At 43.2% G+C, this 15,107-nt stretch overlaps 1 protein-coding gene across 1 annotated transcript in view; it reads left to right on the top strand.

The window, feature by feature from the left end:
- Positions 1 to 1,030: 1,030 nt before the first annotated feature.
- AUP1 (AUP1 lipid droplet regulating VLDL assembly factor) overlaps positions 1,031 to 15,107 on the top strand; it is a 240,716-nt gene continuing 226,639 nt past the window's right edge. Inside the window, exon 1 of the mRNA XM_069632508.1 lies at positions 1,031 to 1,287. Within this exon, the coding sequence (XP_069488609.1) occupies positions 1,247 to 1,287 (41 nt within the window). The 5' untranslated portion in view covers positions 1,031 to 1,246. The remainder of the gene's footprint in view (positions 1,288 to 15,107) is intronic.

A 15,107-nucleotide genomic window follows, 5' to 3' on the forward strand; every position in this document is an offset into this window, starting at 1 on the left:
AAGGGTCTCTGCTCATTGGTCTCCTGCAGGGCATTGTCGGGGGGGCTGTTCCGGGTCACCGGGCAGCCCCCATACTCATGTCGGGGGCACCCGACGGGACACACAGGTGCGGCGATCACGCCGCAGACTCATGGGTTGCGGGTCATCCCACCCGCTCCGGATCACCGGAGCGCCACACATGGCCGGACTCACATGGCAGGGGAGACACACAGGGACGGCGTTGCCCGGCAGGGGCACCGTCCGGATGGCGTTGCCCGGCAGGGGCACTGTCCTCGAGCTGGGCCCCGTCCTTGTGCCCAGCGCATGCAGCGCAGCACCAGCATGGTGCGCAAAGGAACAACGCTGGAGCCTGATGGTGGCAAGACTGACGTTGGGAACGTGGCTACTGCCATGTGTCCCATGACAACATCCTGGGAGCTACCCTGCTCCCAGGGGTTTACTTTGCAACAGGCATGACCTGTCCTCCATGATGGATTGGGGAGTCCCACCTTGTATTGACATTGAACTCTATTTAGTTCTGTTTTCAAACGTTTTTGCTTGTAAAAGTTTTTTCTTTGCTGCTGTGGTTTCAGAGTAAAGATTGTAAGTTATGCCCTATTGTTATAAAATCCGAGGAAAAGAGCTCACCTTTTCCGTCTCAGGTCGAGTTTACTATTTACAAAAGGTACGGTTCGAACCAAAAACAATAACTCCTGCTTTCCATTTAGTTTTAGCTATTCAGAAGTGCACTCTGCACGGTCCATTTACTCCTATATGGAACGTGCCTTATCACTAAGGAGCCAACTATATAGGTGAATGGATTATTGCACCGGGTACATGTTTTTATCCTTCATTTCATTTATACATTCATGATTTTGTGATTGTGATGTATTTGTAACATTGTTCTACTTTTATCTTTTGTGGGCATGTTTTCAGCAGCAGCAGCCCTCTCTCTGTGTCTATTACCGCCTCCGTCATCACGCGGGGAGACACGTGATTTGACGTGGGCCGAGCAAGGCACTGACAGCTGAAGATGACGGCGCTCTACGACAGATACTCTGGTCGCGGTTTCCGCTCCCGGCCGCGTTGCTTCTCGGGAATTGTAGTCTATTCTTCCTTGGTGAGCGGCAGGTAAACAAGGCTGGTAACTGCTTCTCCCATCAGCCCCTGCGCCGCCCAATCGGGTCCGGCTACGGCAGCGGAAGATGGCCGCAGCCTCCCCGGCCTGACAGTGGCCCAAGGCAGCCGCAGGCCTGCGGGGCGAGCCATGGAGGCGCCACGAGTGGAGAGGCTGTTCCACGCGCGCAGGTGAGCCTGCCGGGAAGGGGCCCCCGGTGCTGACGGCGCGGGGGCGGGCGAGATAGACAGACGCTGGCAGGAGAGGGGACATGTCGCAACTCACAGGGACAGGCGTTGGCGGCGTGAAGGGCCACAGAGCTATTCGCAATAAGGGGAGGGCGCCAGCAGCAGGGTGGGGAACCAGCAGGGCCTGCTGAAGACGCCAGCAGCGGGGCTGAGGGGCTCAGCAGGTGCAGCAGGAGTGGGCGGCGTTTCCAGGTATAGGGTCATGCTAAGGCCCTTTGCACCTACCACTATGGGCCTCTGCTGTAGCGCGCACCATGGGCCCCTGGGGGATCTGAAAGCAGAGCGTGGAGGGGGTTAATAGGGTGTAGCGCCCACTATGGGCCTCTGGCGGATCTGAAAGCAGAGCGTGGAGGGGGTTAGTAGGGTGTAGCGCGCACCATGGGCCTCTGGGGGATCTGAAAGCAGAGCGTGGAGGGGGTTAATAGGGTGTAGCGCCCACTATGGGCCTCTGGCGGATCTGAAAGCAGAGCGTGGAGGGGGTTAGTAGGGTGTAGCGCCCACTATGGGCCCCTGGGGGATCTGAAAGCAGAGCGTGGAGGGGGTTAATAGGGTGTAGCGCCCACTATGGGCCTCTGGCGGATCTGAAAGCAGAGCGTGGAGGGGGTTAGTAGGGTGTAGCGCCCACTATGGGCCCCTGGGGGATCTGAAAGCAGAGCGTGGAGGGGTTAGTAGGGTGTAGCGCGCACCATGGGCCTCTGGGGGATCTGAAAGCAGAGCGTGGAGGGGGTTAATAGGGTGTAGCGCCCACTATGGGCCTCTGGCGGATCTGAAAGCAGAGCGTGGAGGGGGTTAGTAGGGTGTAGCGCCCACTATGGGCCCCTGGGGGATCTGAAAGCAGAGCGTGGAGGGGGTTAATAGGGTGTAGCGCCCACTATGGGCCTCTGGCGGATCTGAAAGCAGAGCGTGGAGGGGGTTAGTAGGGTGTAGCGCCCACTATGGGCCCCTGGGGGATCTGAAAGCAGAGCGTGGAGGGGGTTAATAGGGTGTAGCGCCCACTATGGGCCTCTGGCGGATCTGAAAGCAGAGCGTGGAGGGGGTTAGTAGGGTGTAGCGCCCACTATGGGCCCCTGGGGGATCTGAAAGCAGAGCGTGGAGGGGTTTAGGGTGTAGTGGGAATAGGCAGAGTCCTGATGTCCTGTTGACAGCTTCAGCTCGGTTTGCACCCTTTGCAGAACTTGGGTGCGATTTACAGGTCGGTGCAATTCCCATGTGCTGTTGTGCATGGCTATGTGGTGTTTGTCGTTGCAGTGTGATGTGGCAAAGTGCGTGCGGATTGCTGTGCGGAGATGTGGTCATTTGTTTGCATGTGAGAAATTTATGCAGAAATGGAGGTTTTAGGGTTGGGTTAGTGGTGCTTTTCTTACCTTGTTGCTTTGGACTTCGTCTCTGTCTGTCCTGTGTGCTGGACGTTCTGTAGCGGTTTAATTGCCTAGCGGTTTGTGGGCATGAGGTAGTGGCGGCCTGCACCGGCCTAGAGATGGTTAAGTTTGGGGTTTTGGGTGTGGGCGGCATGTCAAGAAGTTAATGAGGGTAGAAAGCAACAAGGTAGTGGAAATGCAAGCATCGTTTGGCGGTGGTGTACTCGGGGGACAACTGAATAGTGGCTCCTGGGTGCTCGCCCAGACCATAACACTTGATATTCATAGATAAGCATGGGGGTGGTGCATGATGAAGTACAAAACATATATAGCGCAATCATAGAAACTCGTGAAAATTAGACTAGTGAATATTGGTCACTCCTTTTTTATAGAGGCGGTAATATAGCATGCGGCATATGGCTTTCCGGGTTCAATTTATAACTGCGCTGGCATCGTGGGCAATTATTTTGCATGTATTTTTTCAAAATTCTGTTCAAAAGAGCTATACTCCTGAAACCTTGCAGTGTTTTACGTAATTCACATTCAAGAAAGCTATCCAGGAAATCCTGCAGAGTTGTAAACTTGCTTGGACAAAAGTAACCAGTAAGCTTTTTGCTACACTTCAGGGGTTAAATAATGAAATAAGGATTTGTTTTGCGGGAGCTAAAATCCGCTCGTGGGTATCTACCTCTACCCATTGAAGCAGGACATAACTTCCACATGACAGGCACACTATGTTATAATAAACGCTGTGCTCGTGCAGTATCCAGTGTTAGGCACACGTGGCGTACACCATGTGATGCCTCCAATAAAAGGGGTGCACCACTACATCAGTGAAGACCCTGTGAAACCAGCATTACTGTGACAAGTCCACATAGACCATGAAGAATCCAAACCCACGACTACATACGTAACCCGAGAAGATGGAGTAATGAGGCTCGAGCCTGGTATCCAAAAATCACAGCTAATGGATATCAGCAAGAAGGTATCCAACCGTACACCAGTTTCCCACCAAAATCACCACTTATGTCCATGTAAAGCAGGTATGCAGGAGGGGTCTGGCGTGCTGGCCCCAATAACATCTGCCAATGAGGACTACTGCAATGTCATGCCGGAACACGTTTGGGGAGTGTCTGCCGTGCAGGGCTCTCAACTAACAAGTCGGATCATGTCCAACAACCCTCGGCATGGCTGCCGAGGTTCTATGGTGGCCGTCCGCCTGTTCTCTGGAGTCACCAGTGCAGGCTTTAAGGCAGTGCTGCAAGTTTAGCCGCTGCATGAATATGAGACAGGCTGCCAAAGATGAGTAGCTCCCGCCCAGGTGAGAAATGAAATGAATGAAGTGGCTACAACCGCACTGAGGCCGGTGGTGTGAGGCTGCACGAAACAAAGAAAGGCTCCCACCTGGGAAGGAGGAGGGTGGCTTGTACCATTGACGAAGGGTGATCGATACCACACTTGAGAATACAACCCCCACGGATGATGACAGTGTGCTTCACCACAGGGCCCAGTCTAAGTGACCCAACAATGGACTTTTGCCACCACAGCAAGAAAGGGAACAGCACCGTTCCTGCACACCATAGAGGCTGCTCCCGATAGGGGAGTGTAAGGAGGTGGCCCGTAACCACAACCCGCCATCTGCCTACAGTCATCCCCCATGAGGAGCATGCAAGGTTATTAAGGGAGCGGGCGGAGGGGACAGCTAGATCCTCAAACGGCCTCGAATGGAAAAACGGGCACGTACCTCCTGAGGCTCAGGGTGTACAAGCATCCCGTCGGGTAAGATTACACGAACCCAACTGGTTCAGTCCAGGATAGAGATGACTAAAGAATACCATTAACAATTTCCTTCTCTGCATACACCTCTCAAACTCCAAACCAAACACAACCACAAACCTCTAGCGCAGCAAACCGCACGAACTTCACCACACTGCAACAACAAAACAAAAAAACACATAGACTCGCACATCAGCACACAACGACTACCGGCCGCATACACCCAGGCCCAGCCGACGGAACCACGGGGCTGAGGCTGCCAACAGCACATCACTGCAATCTTGCACTTTTCCAGCCTCCACCCACTAAACCACCCCCCCCCCCTCTTTCAGAGCCGCCAGAGCGCTAGGGGACCACTCCGGTGGTGAAAGTGTGCGGTACAAATGACCTTTAACATTAACTTGTTCTATGAACTGCAGCCGACGTGGTCCCTGGGTGTGACTTTCCCGGTTTACCATCAGTGCATAAAACCTTTTCGGCTGTGAACTAAGTGCTCTTGCCCAGGGGTTTAGCCTGGTGACTGTGATGTGCTGTCTGAAGTAGTGAAACTGTAGGTGCCAAATAATTTAAAATAGGTGCAGTAACAAGTGGGATCCCGGATGTTCTACATGCTTAAAGAGGACCCAGCAAAAGCTGTGTTTTCGTTGGTTCCATAACCATGCTTAAAATGGATCTAGTAAAGGCGCATTTCGTGCGTGCCCCACCTCTCCTGAACTAATGGTGTTTTGGGTTTGAGCAATGTCCAGGGTAAACTACCTGGATTTTTAAATGTATGTGGTTAGTGTCTTCCACCCCATGACTAATTGCATGATTATAATTAAGGCTTCCAGATTTCTGAAACCATCGGTCTGTATTCATAAAAATTGAGAAAAAACAGATCTTTCTGTCTGGTTCTCTAGGATGTCACTCATGCATCGCAGGCCAGTCTCATTGCAGATTGACTGCATGGACAGTGTAAAAGTTGTATACAAATAGCATTGACGTTCTTCAAATTACTGACAGCATACATCTTAAGGAAGCAGCAGTCACAGGAGCAACTGTTATTGAATAATGGAGCTAGCATTTCTTTCCTATATGGCTGCATGTGTGCTTTAAAAAATGAACAATAAATGCAGAAAAATTGGTTGCGAATTATCTTTTTATGACAAAAAATAAATGTGGATAAATACAGAAAAAAGTCCAACAATAAATATGGATAGACAGAGAAAAAATACCTTTAAAACCAGGAGCCTTAATCATAATTTGTTTACAAGTGTAAGGCATAAAATGCTTTGCCATGCGCATAACTGTACCAAGTGTCACATCATGTCGTTCTTTGAACATTTACTGTTGGCATGGGATGTAACATAAGCCTCTTCTGGGCTCGTGCAGAGTCACGTGATTGGCGCAAACCTGTATTCGCATGATTGACCTAAAAACATTTGATCTAATTTTTTTTTTTAAAACATTTTTTCAGTCGAATTTAATTATATGGGTAAGGGTATAGATTGGGTTGTGGGGAAGTGGGGTTGTCAAATTTGTTTTAGGTTCAAATAGACCCAAACCATGTGATGCATCCAATAAAAGGGGCGTCAGTTTGCCACCAAACTCAGACTCCTGTGTCCATGTATAGCAGGTATATTGTACTTTTTTGCTTGGTCTCTCCAGTTTTATTTTAGCTTTGTAAAGTGAGGTATCTGGTCTATACTAGAATTGTGAAAACAAAATTTCACTGAAAAGTGGAAATGTGTTTGTATTTGTTTTCACCTAGTGGTTACTCGTGCACACTAAAAGATGCATGTTTTGGGGGAGGTGGCCAAACGGCACATACAATGGCTTCTTAAGTGAGCGGCTCCTCGGAACAGCGCAAGAATTCATCAAATATGGGCACTTTATTTTAATACTAACATCTCAAAAGCATTGAGATACTTTATATAGCAGCAAGTCTTCATACCGCTGTGTTTCCAAGCTGAAACATCCACAGAATTCGGTTAAGAGACTTCGCTTGTGAGGAAACATGACACTAGTATCCCGCTGAATCCATCTCTCTCATATCTTCCTCTGGACTTCCAGGGTGAGGCAGGCCAGAGAGGATAAGGAAAACTGCCTCGTAACGTCCTTGGCAGCAGCACGTACATATTGCCGGTGAGTGCCTTATTCAATGACAACCCCCCCCGCCCCCGAGGTAATCTTCCCGAGCAGTTACCGAAATACGCTTTGCAGTGGCTCCCATTATCTCAGAGATAAGCTCACAGGGGAAGAGCTCTGGTCGCCCTCTTTATGCCCATGACTTTGTCCTTCGTTGGGCACCCTCTCGGGCGCTAACCAGAGTGCATGCTTTATCTCTCACACAGCTTCCTGCTTCGCAGCGTAATAAATCACGTTGCACCCCGGCTTCAACGTAATCTGTGGCCTACTCCATACTGGCACCCGGTTTCCAAAAAATATATTGCATGCCTCTTATTGAGTTAATTTATCTTTGACATATTTATCTGCATTTCTTTAAAAATATGTCTGATAACACCAAAGACAGCCCAATATCAGATATATCATCATTTAATGCGTGCATGGAGAAGATTCTAGAAGCGCTTAGCAATATTTGATTTTCCATCTCCATATTAGATTCTCATTCTTCCAACATTCAAGATGACATAAAGACTTTAAGTGCAAAAGAATTTTTTTTTCAGGCAGACTAGATGGAGCTGAGGAAAGAATTTCCGTTGTGGAAGGCCTTGAAAACATGCAGCAAAAAATTAATCAACTTGACACCACAGAATTAGAAGACAGAAACTGTAGTGACAACCTTATGTCTTTACAGGATCCTTGAGAACACAGAAGCAGATGACCCTATAGATTTTCTTACCAAATGGATTCCCTCTGCCTTAGGAATTACATTATCTCCCCCACTTGGAACTGCAACTGGCTCATCGACTAATACCTTGGTCAATAAAAAAACTCCCATACCATTTATTGCCTGCTTTCTGAGACGTCAGCAGCGTGCCAAACTTCATTAGCTGCCAGGAAAAAATCTCCTATTCTCTATCAAGGGCTTAGGATCTTCATCTCTCCAGAAGACGTCTCCAAAATTACCCAAACCAAAAGGAAGACACTTCTGGATGTGAGAACCAGCGAAAAAGTATAATCACCATACCGGATGGACCAACCAAAAAGAGCCCAGCGATCTCTACCCTGCTACAGTCTCTTCAATCTACTCCAATGAATACTACCTCGTTGCAATCAACATCCTGCTCCCCTTTGTCAGACCCTCATTCTCAATTTAGGAGATCAAAGAATCTACATACCAAGTTTATTTTCTGAAGTGTAGCAGATCCGTCTCATCTATCCCTCCAGATACCTCCTCTTACTCTTTATGTCCCAGAGACAAAGAATTCCTATTAAAACCTCGGCTCCTGCTCTCTGCCTTGTAAACCTGATTTTATTATGAGCAGTCTTTCACTTTATCCACATTTTCCTCTAACTAACTATTGCCTAATCTTGGGCATTACCTATAGCCCCTGTCCACTATCCCGTTCTAACTCTCACCTTGCTCGTGATCTTGTATCCTCCATGATACTTTTTTCTATTTCTGTTCTAATTGGATTCTTCTCATTCTGACTATTTATTCTTTCATACATGATTACATCAACCTTAATATATTCCTTGCATTCTCCAATCTGTTTTCCTCTCTTTTTGTTATGCCCCCTCCCATCTGTATATCCCCACACACCGTAGTGGCTCTTTATTGCATAAACAATTATTCCATCTATTCATGAAATGTAACTATATATATATATATATATATATATATATATATATATATTCATTCATGCATATTATATTGCTTTCATGTGTACTGCATACTCTGGCTAACTTATATACTTATTTATGATTACTAATGTCTATTAAGGTTACTTGGAATATTAAGGGGTTAAATCATCCCATCAAATGTACCAAAATTATTACTCCACTCACAAAAATGAAGGTTGATGTCGCTTGCCTTCAAAAGACTCATCTAGATTCAGACACTGAAAACCTCAAAGTCAAAGCTTCATGGAGTAGCCACACATGTTTCTCGAACGCCTTAGACAAAAAAGACCGGTCTTCATTCTGATGAACAAACACCTCACCTTGGCCCTCATCAGTGAAGATAAAGATCCAGAGGGCCGTTGGCTAATTGTCAAAGTGACTATTAACTTGCCATATATTTGCTATATTACTATAATTAATGTATTGGGCCCCCACACTCCAAACACCTGTTTTGGTCCGACTTTGTGTGCGGAGATGCTAATAAAATAATTGATTTCACCCTCATCGTAAATCTACCTCCAATTTTTGTCATCTCCAAATCCTGTAATACTTTTCTCAATATGATACATAACTTTAATTTGATTGACTCTTGGCGTTTTTGCCATCCAGACAGAAGACTTTACGTTCTACATTCTCCCCCACCCCCTAATCACTCTTTCTCTAGACTAGATTACATCTTCATTAGTCCTTTAACCTCTGCGATTATTAATTCCAAAATCCACTCCATTACCATTTCTGATCATGTTCCTGTCTCTATGTTAGAATGGATACCTATACCCAAACACTCCCCAAGATGGAAATGTAACTTTCTCTTCCTTAAGGACAGTTCCTTCAGTCAAAAAAACTTTTTTGAGGATTTCTTTCTCCATAATCGTCCAGAACATACTTCCTTTCATAACAATTGGAATGCCCTCAAAGCCACCATACAGTTTTATTTTATTCTCGGCTACTAAAAAACAGCAATCTGAATCCACTCATAACACACTATCAGCCTCCATTAACGATTTGGAGAGAACATACTATGTTAACCCAGATCCCAATATAGAAAAAAACGAATGAAACAACGTTTTGAATTCAACTAATTATGAACTGATAAAGCGGCTTATTCTGTGCTCTGCTCTAAATCTAAATTGCATGGTGATTCCAAAAAATCCAGCAAAATGTTGGCATATTATTTAAAAAGAGCGAAGGAAAAATCGCTCATCATTCGCGTCGCCTTTTTCTGAGGGTAACAGATTAACCAGTCATAAAGATAGGAGCCTTTCTGGACTTCTATATTCCTCCGACAGCTCTATAAAAGAATCAGAAACACTCCTTTTTTGAGAATAAGAAAAACTCCACTGACCCATAGAACGTTCTCCTCCTTAATACACTCATATCCTTAGCAGAAATTAAAGGAGCCATATTAGATCTTAAACCTAATGAAGGATTTGCCATTGATTTTTGTAAACCGTTTATTGATTCCATCCCTCCAAAACCTTTAGTTATATTCCTATTTTACTAATATCGGCCCAAGCCCTGGCTCCTTTGGCAAAGCCCTCCTTATATTATTCCCCAAGCTCATGCCTACTGATCAATCGGGTTTTATTAAAGATCGATACACATCCTCCAGCACTAGGTTACGTTTACATTTTCTATCGGTCCCAAAAATCTAATGATCCCGTGGCTCTTTTTAAAAAAAGTTTTAATTGAAATTAGCTGAAATTAATCAACTTTTTCAATCATTACATAAATTCATCAATAAAATTATCGAAAAGAACAGTAAAAATTCATCAATAAGAAAACATCAGAGATGACATAGCCAAACAATATACATAGTGACAATATACATAGTGAAAAAGAAATAACTACAGATAAAATATAAAAGAAATATAGAAAATAAAAGGGAAGAAAAAAAGCAACAATATAAGCTGAATCAAATAAGAACTCTATAAAGAGACCCATAAACAACTCATAAAGCAAATATCAGATCACATCGTGAAATATCATAACTCATCATAAAATACGTTTTTAAAAAATATGCTTTTAGCCTCTAAGTAGCAACATCTATCTTAGAACATAGAAACATCTCAGGTCTGCATGATTTACATATTTCCTTTAGTGCAAAGATCTTGATATAACAGCTTAAACTAATATCCGCATTCTCATTAGCTCATACTTTTATAAGAAGCAGTAAAGTATATTATATATCTTTTGACCAACTCGGAATCAATTCAATGTGTCTCTTCCAATTTCAAAGCATTCATGAAGTTTACTGTCGCCATCCAAATGCTCGTACTCTTAGTAGCGACTATTGCCACCCACCTATTTTCTGGTTTCATATGTGCAAGTATTCCATATGTTTAATGAAGTGTATTTGTCTTAGCCCCATCAGCGCAGGACAATCTACTATCACGTGTTCTAAAGTTTCCTTGACCTTGTGATTGCCACAGAAGCGACAACAGTTTTGTTTTGCTTTAATTTTCTGCGAGCTTGAACACCACGTGTTGCCCATAAGTTAAATGGAACTCGTAATATTGCACTTCTCAGAGAGGGTTTCGGTGCTCTGCAGAGATGAGGTTCCATATCTCTATACCTCTTTGGCCCAAACAATTGATTATTAAAGTCTTTATATATGAGACATGTGGCTCTTGTGTTTATCCAGTCCATCATGTACAGTTTTTTTGCTCGGTCTGGATTTGAAACTAGTGTATCAACGGTAATATCACCATTTGCCATTTTGGAGACAATATGTTTGGACCATAATTTTGGAAACGCCTGATGGGAAGACAGCATATACTGGGAGACAATCGCTAGCGTAGTCATTTGAAGCTGAAAGTAAACCTTTCCGAAAGAGGCTACACAAATGCCAATTGTACATAGCCGTCAATGATGTTAACCCCAATTCATATTGCAACCAAGGTCCTGGTGTCCCCTGTGGTAATTGAAGGGTTGATCGCCAGAATTTGGATTCTAATTGATTCAAAAAGGCAGATTGAATAACTTTTTGTGTTTCCAAACCATACAAAATTGTTGGTTACATTTTGAATCCAAAACATTACCGCTGATTTAATGGAAAGTGTACCATATTTATATAGAATACGTCTTGTCTGTGATATGGCTGAGGTTAATTTATGTTCAATTTTTCACATTTGGGAGTGGGCAGATGGAAGGCCATAAAAAATGAGGCCCAAGTATATGTACTTTGGTATCGCCTCAATAGTGGTAATCTCGATTTTTCATTTTAACTTGTTTGTTCACGATACTCTTGGTACGTAAAGTACAATTTTCTTTTGTAATTTTTTTTTATATTACAATCAGTTAATTGATGCTGAAGTAATCGCAGAGTGCTGTTAACAGAATCTGAAGCCCAATAGGTGTTTTGGAGACTAGTACCAGATTGTGCGTGTACCATGAAACGTTTATTTCGACGCCATTCAGTTCAGAGGAATCTGCCCTCACACTCTCAAAGATCCATTTGACATAATTAATGAAGAAATTGAAGAGGGCTGAAGCAAGAATACATCCCTGCTTCAGCCCTCTTGCTGTCGCGATGGCAGTTGATAGGGGCCCCATAGCTGTTAGCCTTATCTGCACAGAGGTATTTGAGTGTAGGGTATAAATAATATCGTGCAACGATGCCGGACATTCCTCCTCGATAAGCTTTGTCATAAGTTTAGTTCTAGAAACTGAATCGAAAGCGGGATGCAGGTCAACAAAGGCAAAATAAATGGGCTGTTTGGTTACTTGGGCTTGGCTTTTAATGGCATTGAGAGTGATGAGGTTTACTGCAGTCCCCATAACAGCAACAAATCCCGTCTGGTTTGGATCTCCCTGATTTGCCTGAATAGTCCATGTATTAAAGTCCCTTAGCACTAATCGTGAGAATATTTTGCCAGGTGCATCGAGCAATGCAATTGGACGGTAACTTTTAGGGTCCTTGTTTTCTCCCTTTTTAAATATAGGGACGATCAGCAAGGAGCGCCATGACATTGGCAGATGTTTAGTGAATAAGATATGTTTGAAGGTGTTCATAAGGATGGCAGCCCACTGTTTAGGGTTTTCTTTGAACATGTAATTGGTTAACCCATCTGGGCCTGCCGCTCGTGAAGATGATGATTTATTTATAAATTCTCTGACGATGTGCTCAGAGCACTCTAGTTGCCAGCATGAGATAGATCTACCTGTGTACAAGAAATCGCCCGTTTGCTCATCAGCATAGAGTCTTGAGAAATGTGTTGGCTACTGTGCTTCAGTGACCCCATTGACCTGATTATCAACCTGGCTCTTTGTAGTACATTTATTTAGCATTTCCCAGACCTGTGCTGAGTTTTTGTTATCACAGGCAGCCATAAAGAGTTCACCATCGGCTTGAAAGAGTTTGGCTTTCCTGGACCGTACCCAATTGCGATAGGAACACTTTGCTGATTTAAGAGCCTTGTCTCTTTCTACTAAAGGTAATTTGCGCAATTTTTGAATTTCTCTTCCATAGGCAGCTTTTCTCCTTGGCTCTTCTTGCACTAGATGCAGAAAAAGCCTTTGACTGCGTTTCTTGGATCATTGTTACATTCATTAGAATGGCATGGTTTTTCTCCTTACTTTATCAACCTTATTCAAATTTTATATTCTTCCCCTTCCACTCGAATCCTCACCAATCACTCCCTCTATCCTTCTTTCCAAATAAAGAGGTACCTGTCAAGGCTGCCCCCTTCACCCACATTATTTAACCTTGCATTAGACCCCCTTTTTGTAAACAAAATATAAGAACTAATACTAACATGAAAGTCTAACTTCTATGGTATTATTGAAGATGCCTATCGTCAGCCTTGGCAGATATTCTATCTGTCGGACCCTGCCTCGTCCATGCAACACTTAATCTTTACCATAAATATTTTCTCTTGTTTCTGGATACAAACTTAATCTTGATAAATCTGAAATGATGCCTCTTGCTAATTTGTATTTGTTTATTTATACAGCACACCTGGCCCAAGGGCATCCAGGCTCATCACTTATTTTACATGGTGGATTGACATACAAAAATAAATGGGTTACATGGCAGTTTAAAAAAAAAAAAAAAGCATAGTATACGGGTAATATACAGTAGAAGAGAAGCAAGCACACATTTAGTCATATAGGATAGCAGAACAGTGGTGATAAGCAAGGGCTAGTCGCCAGACACCAGGTATGTGCAGGTAAATATGAGGACCGTAAGATTGCAGGAAATATAAACAAGCAACTTTATACAATGAAGCAGAACAGCACAGATGGTGAAGGCATGTTACTAATGCATGTACTCTAATCAATACTCCACTGTTTGGTATGACATGGTAATCTTCTCATATCAAATACCTAGGTCTTCACATATCTAAAGATATTCGTACTACAATCACAACACCAACCTCTTGATAGAAAAAATTGCAACAGTGGTTTCTGGATGGTCACCCCTTTTCTTATCCTGGTGGCGACGCCTTGATGCTATAAAAATGATCAGCCCTATAATCTTCTATTCACTATCTATGATCCCTGTTGCAATTACAGCAACTTTTTACAAAAAACGGGTTACTTCTTAAATTCGTATGGAATCAGAAAACGCCAAGAATTGCCATTAATAAACTTAAACTCCCAAAGCCAAACTTTCAACTATAGCATCAAGATTTTATTCTATAACGAATTATCTTCAAACACTATGAAAATCATCTTAGAGATGCCTCCTTATGGATTTAAATAGAGGCAAATAATAATGCTGGGTTCTCTCATTTCTTAACCTCCATATGGCCTAATATCACCTTACTCCCATCTCTACATTTTCTTCAAATCCATTTGGAATAAACTACCTCCAGCTCTTTCTGAATTAGGAAACAATTTCCTTTGGTTTAATAAACACTGCCCTATCAAATCTAATCCTACTAATATACACAGATGGTACCTATTGGGTGCGAAACCTGTTCATAATTCCATAGAAATCCCTTTTGCACAGTGTTCTGTATTCTATACAATATCCCGGAATCTGACCTTTCACACATCTCATCTCAAATTGGGAACTAAATCCTTACCCACTAAAAAAAAAAAAGTCCCCCTCGCTCATTTGTCTAATTAGTAACCCTTCTGTTAAAGCTGCCAAAATATTTATTTCTGAATGAGCCCTTGTCTCCTAACTTAATTTCTAGTACCATTGGGCAATGGGAGCTTGACTGGTACTTTCAACCCACCTCAGAAATATGGTCAAAAATATGGAAACTATATTACTCAACATCTGTAGCAGCCAATTTAACTCACTCATTTCTTTATTTTACACCTTGAGATTCTTGCGCCACTGAGAATTGCAAAAGTAGCGGGTAACTCATCGAACAATTGCTGGTCATGTCATTTACCAAATGCCAATTGTATTCATTTAATTTTTTATTGTAAATTTATTCATGCATTTTGGCCAAAAATCTGGATATGCTTGCAAAAAATATTTAACTTTAAAGAACCTTTGTCACTCTGTAATCTTATGATCGGCACCATTGTTAATCTTTATATGCAACAGATTGAATCACCCTCATTATTTAATTATCAATATTGCGTACCATAATATTACTTATAACTAGAAACATACTTCCAACTTGTCTTACAACACCTGGTGGATCTGCTCTATGCATTGGATCAAAAAATGTTATGCATTTTCTATTGATTGCACAAATTTAACAAAATAATACTGATGAAGATTAATTATATATCAACGCCACTATTTGCTAACCCTTCCCTAATGTACTTTCTTGTTTGTCTCCCCTGTTCGTCCCATTATTAATTCACATAATAGCTTTTCTGCATTTATCATATCAACCTGTTCTATCAATTTCAATAGTTTAATGTTCACAAACA

The sequence above is a fragment of the Ambystoma mexicanum genome, chromosome 6q (assembly GCF_040938575.1).
Source record: "Ambystoma mexicanum isolate Mex_15411 chromosome 6q, UKY_AmexF1_1, whole genome shotgun sequence".
In the NCBI taxonomy this organism is placed as follows: Eukaryota; Metazoa; Chordata; class Amphibia; order Caudata; family Ambystomatidae; genus Ambystoma; species Ambystoma mexicanum.